The sequence below is a fragment of the Vulpes lagopus genome, chromosome 5 (genome assembly GCF_018345385.1).
Source record: "Vulpes lagopus strain Blue_001 chromosome 5, ASM1834538v1, whole genome shotgun sequence".
Classification (NCBI taxonomy): Eukaryota; Metazoa; Chordata; class Mammalia; order Carnivora; family Canidae; genus Vulpes; species Vulpes lagopus.
Genome location: NC_054828.1, coordinates 94,810,396 through 94,824,669, shown reverse-complemented (window position 1 = coordinate 94,824,669; position 14,274 = coordinate 94,810,396). Strand labels below are relative to the sequence as shown.

The window sequence follows — 14,274 nt, the reverse complement described above, 5'->3', positions numbered from 1 at the left end:
AAAGATGTAGCCTTGGTTTCTCAAAGTGCCACATGCACATAAGTCTGTAGAACTTGCTTGGAATACACATTTGCATCCTTACTTGGTCCTGCCGGGTGGGAAGTTCTGGGGATGAGGTCTGGGAATCTGCATACTTCACAGCCTCTGAGTGGTTCTTGTGCCTGGTCAAGTTGCAGAACCACTGGCCAGGGCAGTGGTGGAGGCATTATTTATTTATTTATTATTTACTTAAATAATAGGCATCCATTTCTCACAGTTCTGGAGGTTGGGAAGCCCAAGATCAAGACATTAGAGACCCTGTGTCTGGCGAGAGCCTCTTCCTGGTTCCAGGAGAACCGTCTCTCTGTGTCCTCACCTGGTGGCAGGCACTGATAAGTTCAATTGAACAAATCCTAGAAAACAGGAGATGATTGAGTATGGTCTCAGCGGCAGAGCTCAAACCAGCACTTCCTTTGTGGATTTTGGTATCATGGTTGAAATTTCACATTCCTAAAGGAGAAGTAAGACCCTGCCCATGCAGTAGAAACAGGAAAGGATTGTGTAGAGGGAATTTTTCCCGCTTTGGTGGTGGGAATGGAATGGGGTGGTTCCCAGCTCCAGGGAACAGAATATGAGAACACTGAAGCTTCTCTTCCTCCTTCCTGTTTCTCCTTTCCAGCTCTCCTCTCCCAGAATTTCCTGTCCCCTAGGCCCCCCCACTCCATTTCCTCCACTCTGTCTTCTCCATCTTACTCTCTCTTTCCCCTTTTATTACTATTTTTAAATCCATTTCCCTCCACTTATTCCAGCTTCCTATTTCTCTCTCCTAAATGGCTGTAATGTATGAGCATCCATTGAATCAGCTAAGTTTTATGTTTCCTGTTCTTACTTTGAAAAGCAGGTGTGAGACTCATAAATTTTAGTGGAAGAAGAGACAGTTAGAAATGTTCTCATCCTCTCATCCTTTGCATAAGACACTTAGATCCAGAAAGGAGTGTGCTCCTTCCATCCCCATGCACATCTAAGAACCCTCCTCTGCAGTCTGGTGCTCAGCCCTGGCTGCTGTGTGAATGCAGGCTTGTGCCTGTCTGTTGGCTGACACATTTTACAGGTGAGAACACGATCATTTACCTTGATGAATCCAGTTTCTTGAGATCAAGCAACCCAAACCAGACATTAACAAGATTAGATACTGAAACTCCAAAGGTCTTCAATTTTTAGTCTACTCTGATTTTCATTTTTCGTAATGAGTTTGATAACCCTCAGTACTTAAAAAATATGGTTGTGTTTGGAATTTTAATAGAGACAATGATTTTATTCCACTAGGTAAAGTTGGGGGCAGTTTTGCCCCCCAGAGAACATCTGATAGTGTCTGGAGACAGTTTTGGTTGTTACAGCTGGTGCTCACTTCGGTAGCACATATACTAAAATTGGTTGTCACAGCTGGCAGAATCAGGAGACCGGAGATGCTATCGGCATCTAGTGAGTGGAGGCCAGGGATGCTTACTAAACACCCTACACAACACACCCTACCTGAGACAGCTTCCTACAACAAAGAATTACCCAGCCCCAGTGTCAGTGCTAAAGTGAAGAAACCCTGCAAAAGATCAATTGCATGACTCTTTTTTTTTTTTTTTAAAGATTTATTTACTTGTTTAAGAGAGAGGGAGATTGAGAGCATGTGAGGGAGGGAAAGTGGGAGAGACATAATCTCAGGCTGACTCTCTGCTGAGTGCAGAGCCTGATGCAGGGCTCGATCCCACAACCTTAAGATCATGACCTGAGCTGAAACCAAGAGTCAGAGGTTCAATGACTGACCACCCAGGCACCCCTAATTGTATGCCTCTTATCTGTATTATGGTTTTGTTTTGTTTTGTTTTGAGAGGAGAGAGAGAAAGAGCATGAGAGAGGTGGAGGGGGAGAGGGAGAGGGAGAGGGAAAAGCAGACTACCCACTGAGTAGGGAGCTTGACGTGGGGTTCAATTCCAAGACCCTAGGAACATGACCTGAGCTGAAGGCAGCTGCTTTACCAACTGAGCCACCCAGGTACCCCAGGTCTTAGGATTTTAAGTGAGCTTTCATACAAAGTTCCATGGCTAAAACTGGTGTAGAATGAGCCACCTAGATTGTCTACCTGGTTGGATGGGGAGGACAGGTTGGCTTCTGGGATCAGTGGGAGAGGAGTAACCTGTCACCCAGAGCTCTGGAAGCCACAGGTGAGGCCCTGGCCTGGTGTCCTCTTGAGCTTTTCTGGCTACAATGCTGTCCCCCCAACACCTCTCCCACCTTACCCCACTGCTTCTCCCTGTGGGGCGAGGGCAGGAGGAAGTTGAGTGTAGACTTCACTCATCCCCACTGTTCCCCAGCTCCTGGGCCCCAGCCCTCCCCCTCTTGTCCTGTGCCCATGGATGAGCTTTAGCAAGCTGGCCTGGAGGAGGCGGGGGTCAACTCTGTGACTAAACTGTGTCTGTGTGTATGCTGGGTGGCAGGTGCTGCACTTCCGAACAGTCTTCTTGCTCCCACGCTCCCTCCCACCCCCACTGCTGTGAATATATTCCTGTTCTCACCTCCCTCGACTTTGGATATCTGGAAAGTAGGGGCTCATTCTGGACTCAGTCTGTCAGCTCATCTCTGCATTCTCACAGAATTGATGAAATGAACTTTTAGACATTGCCCTTTTTGATGTGGGCACCCATATTACTTGTTTAGGGTAAAGCAATTTAAAATGCATTTTGCGGGACGCCTGGGTGGCTCAGTGATTGAGTGTCTTCCTTTGGCTCAGGTCGTGATCCCGGGGTCCTGGGATCAAGTCCCATATCAGGCTTTCTGCAGGGAGTCTGCTTCTCCCTCTGCCTATGTCTCTGCCTCTCTCTGTGACTCTGATGAATAAATAAATAAAATCTTAAAAAAAAAAAAAGTGTGTTTCACTTAGGAACTAGTGTGCTCCCTCTCTTAAATAATTGGAGTTTCAAGTTGTTTTGAAGGGGATCCCTGGGTGGCGCAGCGGTTTGGCGCCTGCCTTTGGCCCAGGGCGCGATCCTGGAGACCCGGGATCGAATCCCACATCAGGCTCCCGGTGCATGGAGCCTGCTTCTCCCTCCGCCTGTGTCTCTGCCTCTCTCTCTCTCTCTGTGACTATCATAAATAAATAAAAAATTAAAAAAAAAAATTCAAGTTGTTTTGAACCCAGACTTGGAATTGTCACATCACAGTTCTGATTTTGCCTAATATTTCCTTTTCTGATTTCCAAAGCTATCTCATGTGTTTCTTCCTTTCCTCCCCAACCCCTTGAAGTTGGGCTGCCTGGGGTTAAGACAGCTCTGCATTTTGTTCTTCCCCTTGGGCATCTTATCTCTTTAGAGAAGTCTCAACTACTAACCTTTTATCCAGATACCCCAGGACCTTATTTCAGGTGTGGCACATCCTACTATTGACTAAGCAGCCAGCCCAGCTTGTAAAAAGTTCCTGGCTGACTTTGCAGCTGGGGGTAGCCACGTGATGTAGTTCTGCCCAAAGAGATATAAATGGAAGCCTGTCTGTTTCCGGGGAAGTTTTCCCTCTCCTGATATAAGTGTTTCTCCTTGTTTCCATCTCATCTCTCTTCTCCTTCCTACCTGGACTGTGGGGTGGAGGTTGCCCATGTACCAAGCCTGGAAGAACAGAGGCTGGCAGGAGCTGGGGACATCTGTGACATACCAGAGCCACTGCACCAGCCCTCCCTAGCCTGCTTGCTAGACTTCCTGTTCTGTGAGAAAAAGAAACCCACACTTGGCTAAAAGCCATGATACCCAGGTTCCTGCTACATGTAGCCCAGGGCACCCCCTGACTGATACTCTAGGTGAGATCCCTCTTAGGGACCCCAGGCCTGGGTTTTCAGCTGTCCATTTAGCAGCCTGATGGCCTACAAGCATTTGGAACTCAGCAAGGCCAAGCATATCTCAGTGATTCCGCAGCCACCAGCCTTGTGACCTCTCTCTGTAGAGCGCTCCCCCATCTTCCCTGCCACTTGAACTGCACATCTGCTCTATGCCAAGCCTGTGGGTGCTACAGCCCAAGCGCATCCGCCCTCTCCCCCCCCCACCCGCTCTGCCCCCAGGCTGCTGCCGTCTTTGCTGATGCACCCAGGATCTGTAGCTGAGAACCTTATGTTGGCTCCCCACCAGACACCCCTCCTATCTTAGGCTCTCCACCCCTTCCTTCACTGGCCCTGCTGCTTCCCCAGTGGTTTTCTTCCATTTCTCTTGACCTCCCTTTGAATAAAATCCTCAAGGGCTTCTTGTGACCTTCTGTGGTCTTCCATATGTTGACCTAATGGCCTGTCTTAGGTTGGGTTCCATAAAAGCAGAGCCTGAAACAAGACTTTGGGGACCCCTGGTTCTTTGAGGGGGCTTCCAGGAGAAAGAGGGAGGGGTTGGGGTTGAGGGGAGGGAGGCAGGGAAAGGAGCTGAGCAGAGCTATGGTCCCAGCTGATCCCTCAGGGAGCACTGGAGCTTGAATTGTTCTCCCAAGGTGATCCCACCTAGAGGCCAGAGGGCTAGTCTTTTGTACCTCCTTAGTCAGCGGTAGGGCAAATCTGCAGAGTGGGGCAGATGTGCTTTTGGCACTGGTCCTGGGACATCCAACAGGACCATAATATTCCCTTAACTCCTGCCTGCACTCCGACCCCCCACCGCCACCCCCCATGCCACACTTTCTCAGCTATATGCAGTCATTTGCTCTTCCCTATATTAGCCAGGCCTCTGGACGTTGCTCATTCCATTCCTTCTGCTCACAGCATGCCTCTTCCCTCCCTACCCAGCTGCTCTTTGCTATGCCCTCTGCTCATGCTGCGCACATTCTCCTGGACACCATGACATACTGAGTCTCTGTGCACCCCAAAGCTGTCTTCTCCTGAAGCACAGGCTTCCTGCCTTCTCTTGTTCTCCTTTATCAAGTAGAAGTCTTCATCTAAAACACAAACCCCAAACATGATTTGAGTGATCATTTTCTCAACTTTCCGTGGATGATATATAACTCATACCAGTCTGATTAAAGGAAAAGTTAATTTGTTCCATACCATGGATGCCTTACTTAGGGCTTAGCTCTCTTGGACCTGGTGGGAAGGGCTGGTGGGCTGGATGTTCTCTTGCGTCAAGCTATATTTCCAGCTGTCTCCTGGGCATCTCTATCTGGTTATTTATCATCTCATATTAATCACATCATCACAAAACTACAAAAACGGACTTCCATCCCTGTCTTTCCATAACTGGGATGCAGCTTTCCGTTTGTACACTTCTTGTTGCTAATACTCTTCCTTTCATCATTTTTCAGTAGCTCCCTGTCCGGTCCCTGCCCTGTTCCTTCTTTCTGCTCCTCACCAGATGGGTCTCAGGCTCCCCTTTCATCTGGGCAGCAGCGAGCATCCAGGACCCTCCCTTGCTGTCCCTGGGCAAGCAGCCTAGCAAGCAGCAGACTGGTGTTCCTTCTCTCCTGCCGTGAAGTCCTCCCACCTTAAAAGGCATGTTCTTTCAGCTGCCATATTCACATCTGAGCTATACCTATTCACCTTCCCAGGCAGCCCACTCCAGCCGTGTTGGCTTACTCCCTGCTTTCTCAAGTTCAGATTTTTGTTTATAGTGATCTGTGCCTTGTCAAGCCTTCATTATTCGAAACAAAAGACCCTTCACATATATGCATATCTAGCCTTCCGAAGCTCTTCCAAGTAGAAGGGCATGCAATGCACTTGGAGGTGAATAGATGTGGGTTAGAATTCTCAGCCCTTTACTTCTCCATGCATGACCTTCGGCAGGTTAAGTACATAGTAGGCTTTACTCCCAATAAATATTAATGCCCTGTCCACTCTTGTACCAATAATTGTCTGTATAGGTAATTTGGCAGTTTATCATGTCTTGCTTTGTGGTATCTATCCTACTCTTGTCTTGAACGGTTCTTAATTTTGAAAATGTTGTGTGATTTCCTCAAATGGAAAGCGTAGGCCTTGCTCTTGTCCATCAGGGCATTAATAAGAATTATTTCATCAGGCATATAAGCGTTTAAGAAGGATATGTTATGTTTTTGTGTGTGAATAGAAATATGTAATTTTGAAAGCCAAGGCTTTTCTGCATAAAGATGGTTAGCAAAGCTATTATGTGAAGGCTCATCCCTGGAGCCTGAGTGAGAAGAGGATTAAACTTATGAGCCCTGGGACCCTAGGACTTAGGAGCCCTGGGACCCTTCTTGATGGTAGGAGAAGAGCTACCCATGAAGGAGATGGGGAAGAAGGACAAGAGGGTGCCATGGGACAGAAGAAGATAGGCAAGCTATTGGTGATGGCCTGCCAACAAAAGTCCTTGGAAGAATGCCTGAAACCACCATCACCTCTGAAGCTCTCATAAGAAACTGAATATTTATTCAATAAATATGTACTAGATGCCCATTATGTGCCGCTTAACATCCTAGGCACTGTGAATTCAGTGGTGAGTGAAGTGAAGACCCCTGCTGCCATGCAATCTATATTCTTGCTGGGGAGACAGGGACAAATGTATATTAAAAAGAAAAAAATTATAAATAACATGTCTGCTGATAGTATTATAAAAACAAAATGAAGCAATGCGTATAGGAATCTCCATAGAGGCAGTTTGGGTAAGTAGGGTGTATCTGTAGTGGTTTTATTATTCTAAACTAAGCATTCTTCACATTAGATAAATGAATGGAGCAGAGAGGGTCCAGATCTCCAAAGCAAATACAGTCTATGTGTGTGTGTGGTGCATGTGCAAGTTGGCAGGGGTGGCTGTCCCCTGTGCAGAAATATTTATCACACCCTGCTTCTCCAGCAGATGCCACAGTGCCGGGCTAGAGCAGGTGAGTAGGAGCCCTCTGAAGCTCTAGGAGGGCCTCTCTCATCCTTCGTTTATCCACTAATTTCACTCACCAGTTTTGTGAAGCCCCCTGGTGCTCAAATAGAGTTGGGCATGAGACTTCCATAGAATGGCAGGGGGAGCTCAGTCTCTGCTCCTCAGACAGACTGGACTTGCTGAGTGTCAATGTTCTTCATTTTGCTTCTCTCAAATATATGTTTTTTTCTAGCTCAGCAGACTTCCCCCCAAAATAGTAACTTAGTTTCTACTTTTTTGCCTTTAAATACTTTATGAGATACTGTCACTAACACACTAAAGAGATGCTTTTAGGGTTCCTAAGAATATTTTTTTGTTGGAGTGGTTTTCAAATGTCTTTTCATCATAGGGTAAGGAGCCTCCTCCCATGAAAATATCTTTATAAGCTTTCAAAAATAAAAGTAGTAATGCACAGAATTCAGGTAGTATAAGAAGAATGCAAAATTAAAAATGTACTCACCCATAATTGTCGATAACCTATAAGTATGCCTCCTTCTAAATACCTTTATGCCCATATACACCTATGGAATATATAAACAGTCTTCTCCTGCATTTGGATCGTTTTGTTAGCTTAAAGTATAATTACTTTTGGGATTAATAGTACAGTTATGCAATAATTAACAAAACATGCCCATGGCTTAATGTTTGTGTAACATTAAGCAACCCCTCCTCCACCAAATAGAACATTAAATTTGAAAGAAAGAAATAAACTGTGGATGTTGCAGAACTTAAAAAGACTATAAACTGGTAAATTCCAGGTTCTCTGAGGGAGCATCTTAAGGCCACCTAGCTAGCTGTATGTCAGTTGTATATTTGTGAAGATGACCCAACCTTTTTTTGTGATGTTGAGGAGCATGGAATCTGCATGGTCTCTTGTAAATCCGAAGAATACCTTCCAAGATCAAGTAGGATGATTTGATGAAACTCAGTGGGCAGTCAGATTCTCTTACCTTGAATGGAAACATCCATGAATGGAACATGATTTCTATGTATATTTCTATACATTTTTATAAAATTCCTTTTTTTCTTACAGTATCTTTGTCAATCAATGTACATATCAGATACTACAAGCTAATGCTTCTCAAACTTTAATATTCATATGAATTCCCTGATTTAGCAGATCTGGGGGGCCTGAGACTCTGCATTTCACATTTGCCCCCAGGTGATGCTGAGGCTGTGGTCATGGCATGATGACTTGCAGTAATAATTTACCAACAGATTTCCTGGTTTTGGACATTTTAGATGTTTCAGTAGAGCTTATGCTTCATTCTTTGTTAGCGTTCAGTTTCAGTTTTTATTGTAGGCATTTGGGGAAAATACGTTTTTGGGGGGATGCTTATGTTGTTTGATGACAGGTCACAGGCATGCAACACACATTCCATTCAATGCGAAATGTTCCCTAAGGATCTGCTGTGTGCCAAGTTCTATCCTAAGTGTTGGGGATACAAAGATGAACAAAGTTCTGGCCCTGCAGCTCATTCTCCAAGTGCTTGCAAAATGGTAGAGGAGACCTTAAATATACACAGACAGTGTCAGTTCATTGCAGTAAGCAAAGATGGGGAAGGGTCCAGGGACAGCCATGATGTTGAAAAATGATCTTCACAGAGGAGAAGGTTTTAAGGATGAAAAGTGATTGACCAAGCAGATTGTTGGGGGTTCCCACTGGAATTCCAGACTGAAGGTAACATCATGTACAAAGGCACTGAGGTAGCAATCTGGCACATCCAGGCTTCTAACAGGGGCCAGACTGTGACAAGTTTGTCCCTGGAGTCATAAAATCTGAGATGAGCTAGAAACCATGAAACAGATATATATTTTAGAGAGATGGCTTTGAGGGGACAGAATCAAGACAGAGAGAGTCCAGGGACTTGAACGCTGGGGAATGTCAATGGGCATGAGAAGTTCAGGAAGGTATGATCGAGAGGCCCTGGAGATTGGTTGAGGCTGGGAATGAAAGTTAGAAGCCTAAGTTGAAAATGTCTGTCATGGAGATTTTTAGCTTGGATGGCACAGCTTCCAAATGATATAAGGAATAGGGGAAAATACCAGGTTCTCCTCTGTAATGTTGTCTGAGGTGAAGATAGCAGGCAGGTTGTTGGATGCATAGTCTGAGCTTAGGTAGGAGGTCTGCACAGAGACAAGGGTCTGGGGATCTCTCTCTTGAGGAGGTGAGTGAAAGGCAGGTGGTGAAGCCTTGCAGTAAGTGTTTGTGGGACAAGGAAAAGACTGTGCTGGGGGTGGAGACCGGGACCTTGGAGTCAGAAGATTTGCATAGGGGGGTTTAAGGGAAGGTTCAAGAGGTTTTAGAGGAAGTACGGTTGCAAGATATCCCAGACGTGTGCAGATGGAGTGAAGGAAGATAGATAGGATGGGAGCAGTGACAGGGGCCAGTGAACACTGAGCATTTAGAGGTTCTGCAGAGTGAGAAAGGGGTGAGAGGGGAGAGAGGATGCTGGGTAGGACCTGACCCTGGGGGAGTGTGTGAGGAGCTCCAGGAGGGTGTTGCTTCTCCAGAAACACCAGAAAGGGAAAGGGAATGGATGGAAGAGAGAACTCCATAATAGAGCTAGGGCCAAACTTACAGCTAGAAGTAAGGGTGATCAAAAGACACAAGAGCCTTAAAGCCCCAACAGATAAATCCTGTCAAATGAGACTGGGTGTCTATAAGTTCTCTTTCTGTGTGATAATAGTAGCAACAACCAGCAGGTACATGTCATGATCTCAGCACTGTGAGATTGAGCCCTGTTTCGGGCTCTGCACTTGGCTTGGAATCTGCTTGAGATTCTCTTTCTTTCCCTTTCCACCTCACCCTACTCGTGTTCTCCCTCTCTCAAATAAATAAATAACATCGAGAGAGAGAGAGAGAGAGAGAGAGAGAGAGAGAGAGAGAGAGAGAGAGATGTAGAAGTGTTAGAGAGGTCAGGAACCTTCTGTCACTCTGGGCTGAGGCTTGTACTCATAATAAAGCTGCTGGAAGTGCCATCGCTTTTCTCCAGGAGAAACTATGGATAATGGATGCCACCAGTGCTGCTAGAGTCTTGTGGAGTCACCCTCTCTTGCCTGTGACTGTCATTGCCCCTGCCAGAGGCCATGCTGAATAAGGGGACCGGGAAGGTTGCCTCTTTCATGCTGTCTTCCAGTTTTCTACCTGCATGTCCCACAATCACAACTCAGCTGGAAGCCAGCTGGCCAGTGTGGGAAGGGAAGTTCATGGGCGTGTGGCCTGCAGGACAGCGCTGTCCAGGGCACCAGCAATAGGAAGAGGTGGAAACCATTTCTCTCTGACACTGCAGTCACTGTGTTGGCTGGAGGTCCACCTCACTGTGAATTGTGGGTCATTCTGGTTGTAAAAACCTGGACAGCTTAGAAATGTCTGTTTTCTGTATGTACTGGTTACAGATAGCCTGCAGGTTCCCATCACTTGACTGGCCATGCATTTAAGTAACCCTGACGTTGTGTCTGAAAAAACCTTCCGGATCTCACTTGTTCTTCAGCAGGGGTTTACTAGTGAGGTCCTTGGCACTGTTTTTTGAAACTATTCAGGAGGATACATATCTACAAAAATTCTTAATCTGTAGTAGCGGTAACAGTGAGAGTTGGAGTTGAGGGAGAGATTGTTTCCAGTAGCAAAAACAATACTTGAAAGTTGATTTGATAAAAGATTTTTTTCAAAGGAAATGACACAACTTTAATGGAAATAAAGTGTCTAATAACATATTACTGCCTCTTGACTGGAAATCTGTAGTAAAGATATTATTGCTTAACATGTAAGTTTATCATAATAGCATAATATGATAAACGCCTATATTAGTAAGCTATGGTTTCACTTTTTTTTTTTTTTTTTGGTTTCACTTTTAATTAACAATTGCTGAAGTAAGACAGAAGTTTATTTCTCCATCTTACAACAGCCCAGAGGCAGGCAGTCCAAGGTGGAATAGCAGCTCTGTCCTTAGGGTTGTCCTTAGGGTTGACCCAGGCCCCTTCTCTATCACTACCCCACTAGCCCTTGCTGGTGAGCTCTAGGTAGGGTCCACAGTGGCTCATCCTGGGTCAGTATTTCAGCCAGCAGGAAAAAGGGGAAAGTTGTATGCCAGGGAAGACACCTTGGAAGTTGTACAAGTCACTTTTGCTCGTATCCCATTGGCTAGAACTTAGTCGTGAGGCCACACCTAGTTCCAAGGGAGGCTAGGAAATGTAGTCTTTATGCTAGGAGGCCACACACCCGGCTAAAAAATCCAGCGTTTAACCCAGTTGAGGGGAAAGGGAAAAACACTTTTTTTTTCTTTTAAAGATTTTATTCATCTATTCATGAGAGACATAGAGAGATAGAGAGGCAGAGACATGGGCAGAGGGAGAAGCAGGCTCCATGCAGGGAGCCCCATGTGGGACTCGATTCTGGGACTCCAGGATCATGCCCTGGGCTGAAGGCAGGCGCTCAACCACTGAGCCACCCAGGTGTCAGGAAGGGGGAAACTTATACAGGGGTAGACGTACTGATTTCTATTACAGTACCCGTTAGAATATTATTTAGAAATTGAAAATTTGAAAACACAGTTAATTCAAAAGAATATGTAGACAGGTATACTCAACATATAATTTTTAAGAGAAAAATGTCTTTGAAAATCGCCATTTTTTTTCTTAGTGTAATACTTTTGTTCTGTGTTTAATATAACACTTCCTCTTTAAACTTTTTTTATTATAGAGAACTTCAAATGTAAAAAAGCATGAGAATATTGTATGAGCCCCATGTACCCAATGCCCAGCTTTTACACTTAAGCAGTGTAAAGCTAATGTTGTCTTATCTGTTCCCCCATGTCCACTCTTATTCCCTTCCTGACTTTTTGGAAGCAGACCTCATTTCTCCTGTTTATCTGTAAATAGTTCTGTATGCACCTCTAAAAGCTAAAGGCTCTTGAAAAACATTAGACTTTTTATTTGGTGGTAACTAGGTTCATGTGCAGTTATAAAAAAATAATACAGAGAGATCCCTTGTACCCCTTGCTCAGTTTCCCCCACTGGCAGCATCTTGCAAAGCCATAGTATAATATCACAGCTAGAATATTGATGATACAGTCAAAACACAGTATTTCCATCATCGCAAGGATCCTGCCACCCTCAGCTTACGCTTCTATAACTCCTGACAACTACTAATCTGTTCTCCATTTCTGTAATTTTGACATTTCAAGAATGTTATATACATAGAATCATACAGTATGTAAACTGTTAATTTACATGGGTCAGCATAGTTACCTTAGATTCATTCATTCATTCATTCATTCAGGTTGTTGGGTATATCACTAGTTTATTCTTTTTTATTGCTGAGTAGTATTCTGTGCCATGGATATGCCCCCCTAAAGTCTTTTTATAAACATCACCTCCCTTTGGCTTTCCTTCTCTTCACAGCAATGCCCAGTGAGTATAACTGTGTGAAACTGAGAAGCGATCGCTCAAGACCCTCTCTGCAATGGTACACCCGAGCTCAAAACAAGATGAGAAGACCCAACTTGTTGTTAAAAGACATCCTTAAGTAAGTATGAGCCCTCGGGTCTTCCGATCCCCCTGGCTGGGTCAGCTGTGGGAAACTGGGAGAAGATTGTAGTGGGACCCAAAGGATAGCTCTCATACTTGGTCAGAACGTCATATAAAGGGACATTCAAGTGAAGGTTTGGTACACAGATGTCTGGGTTTATACTTTGTGAGAGGGCAGCGCCAGCCAGGAAGCTCCCAGGCCCTGTCCCCAGGCCTCACTGCCTTAGAGAGAGTGGCTCTTACGTGTACCCTTCCTGCCCTTACGTAACAAATGAGGGCTTTTCCCTTTAGCTATTTTAAGTTAATCTAAAAATATGGTTAATTAAAGTCCCCTTACAGGCTTTTGAAGAGCCTTAAATATTAAACCCAGAAAGATGACAGGTGTTTCAACCAGGTCACCCTTATATCCTAATGAGTGGTATAATTGTTAAGGGAGGGACTTGGCGGTTACATTTGGCTGATTAGCAGCCAAATCAGGTTGAAAATCACCCCTTTAGGGCACCTGGGTGGCTCAGTTGGTTAAGCTTTCAGCTCAGGTCATGATCCCAGAGTCCTGGGATTGAGCCCCACCTCGAGCTCCCTACTCAGTAGGGAGTCTACTTCTCTCTCTCCCTCTCCCTCTCCCTCTGCTCCTACCCCTCACTTGTGTACACACTCTCTTTTTCAAATAAATAAAATCTTAAAAAAAAATCACCCTTTTGAAAATACTCCTTATGTAGTAGGTGTAGGAGAAGGAAGATAGGAAAAAGAAGTGTGCATTAATATTTTCCATCTCCTTTTATCATCAATCAGTATTTAATGAGGCCTGACATGCTTGGCACTGTGTTAGGTGCTGGCCCATGGCAGCAAATGAGGTCGACCTGGGTTCATGTTAGCTACAGTGTGGGGTTGAAAGACTCACAACCAGGCATTCTAGTACAGTGTCCTCAGTGCTGTCCTTCTTTCCTGCCTTGTTTGTTTGTTCATTTGTAATTAAGATAAGGGAATTATTATATGCACCAAATGTGATACCTTTTTGGGGGGCTAGGGAGAGGAGCAGGTGATACTACATTCACAAGATTTAAAATTCAAAGATATTCAAAGTACTCAGTAAAATACACCCTCATTCTTGCCTCCCACTTAAAGATAACCAATGTTACCAATCTTGTGTACATAAGAAATTGTGTGTGTGTGTGTGTGTGCGTGCGCGCGTGCATGTATGTTACCCACCCCTGACTTTTACACAGGGGTAAAAGGGGTACTTTTACCATGATGGTAGCATCCTATTCATTTAGCGGTGTACTCAATCCCAGGGAAAAATTAGGATGCTTGTCCAGGTTTTCATGGGAGAGCCTGTTGAAAAAAGAACCAAGAAGTCTGGAAAACACTTCCTAGCAATACTTTCCTACATCATCCTCCTCAAATAGTAAGAAATATTTAGCATCTATTTTATGTAGTATATTGTGCTAGATGCTGTATTTTTAAAACTACCCCTTCCTTTAGAAAAGAGATCATTGGACATCTGGGTGGCTGTGGTTGAGCATCTCCTTCCAGCTCAGGCCATGATCCTGGAGTCCTGGGATTGAGTCCCGCATAGGGCTCCCTGCTCAGTGAGGAATCTGCTTCTCCCTCTGCCCATGTCCCTGCCTCTCTCTATATATTTCTCATGAATAAATAAATAAAATCTTTATAAAAAAGAGAGAAAAGAGATCATTTTCTTATTCAGGTTATTCCTTTACTTTGTTTATTTAGTGTCATTATTTAAAGAAATGGTTCTTAAACTTCCATTTATTTATTTTTATTTATTTATTTATTTTTACTTTTAGTTTGTCAGTATCACTTGGGAAGCTTATTTTAAAAATGAGGTTTCTAGGGGTGCTTGGGTGGCCTAGTCAGTTAAGTGTCTGCCTTTAGC

General features: G+C 44.6%; 1 protein-coding gene across 1 annotated transcript in view; it reads left to right on the top strand.

The window, feature by feature from the left end:
• The window catches only part of ST3GAL5 (ST3 beta-galactoside alpha-2,3-sialyltransferase 5), a 53,815-nt gene that overhangs the window by 13,237 nt on the left and 26,304 nt on the right, over nucleotides 1-14,274 (top strand). Inside the window, exon 2 of the mRNA XM_041755920.1 lies at nucleotides 12,255-12,378. Coding sequence (XP_041611854.1) covers nucleotides 12,255-12,378 — 124 coding nt within the window. The remainder of the gene's footprint in view (nucleotides 1-12,254; nucleotides 12,379-14,274) is intronic.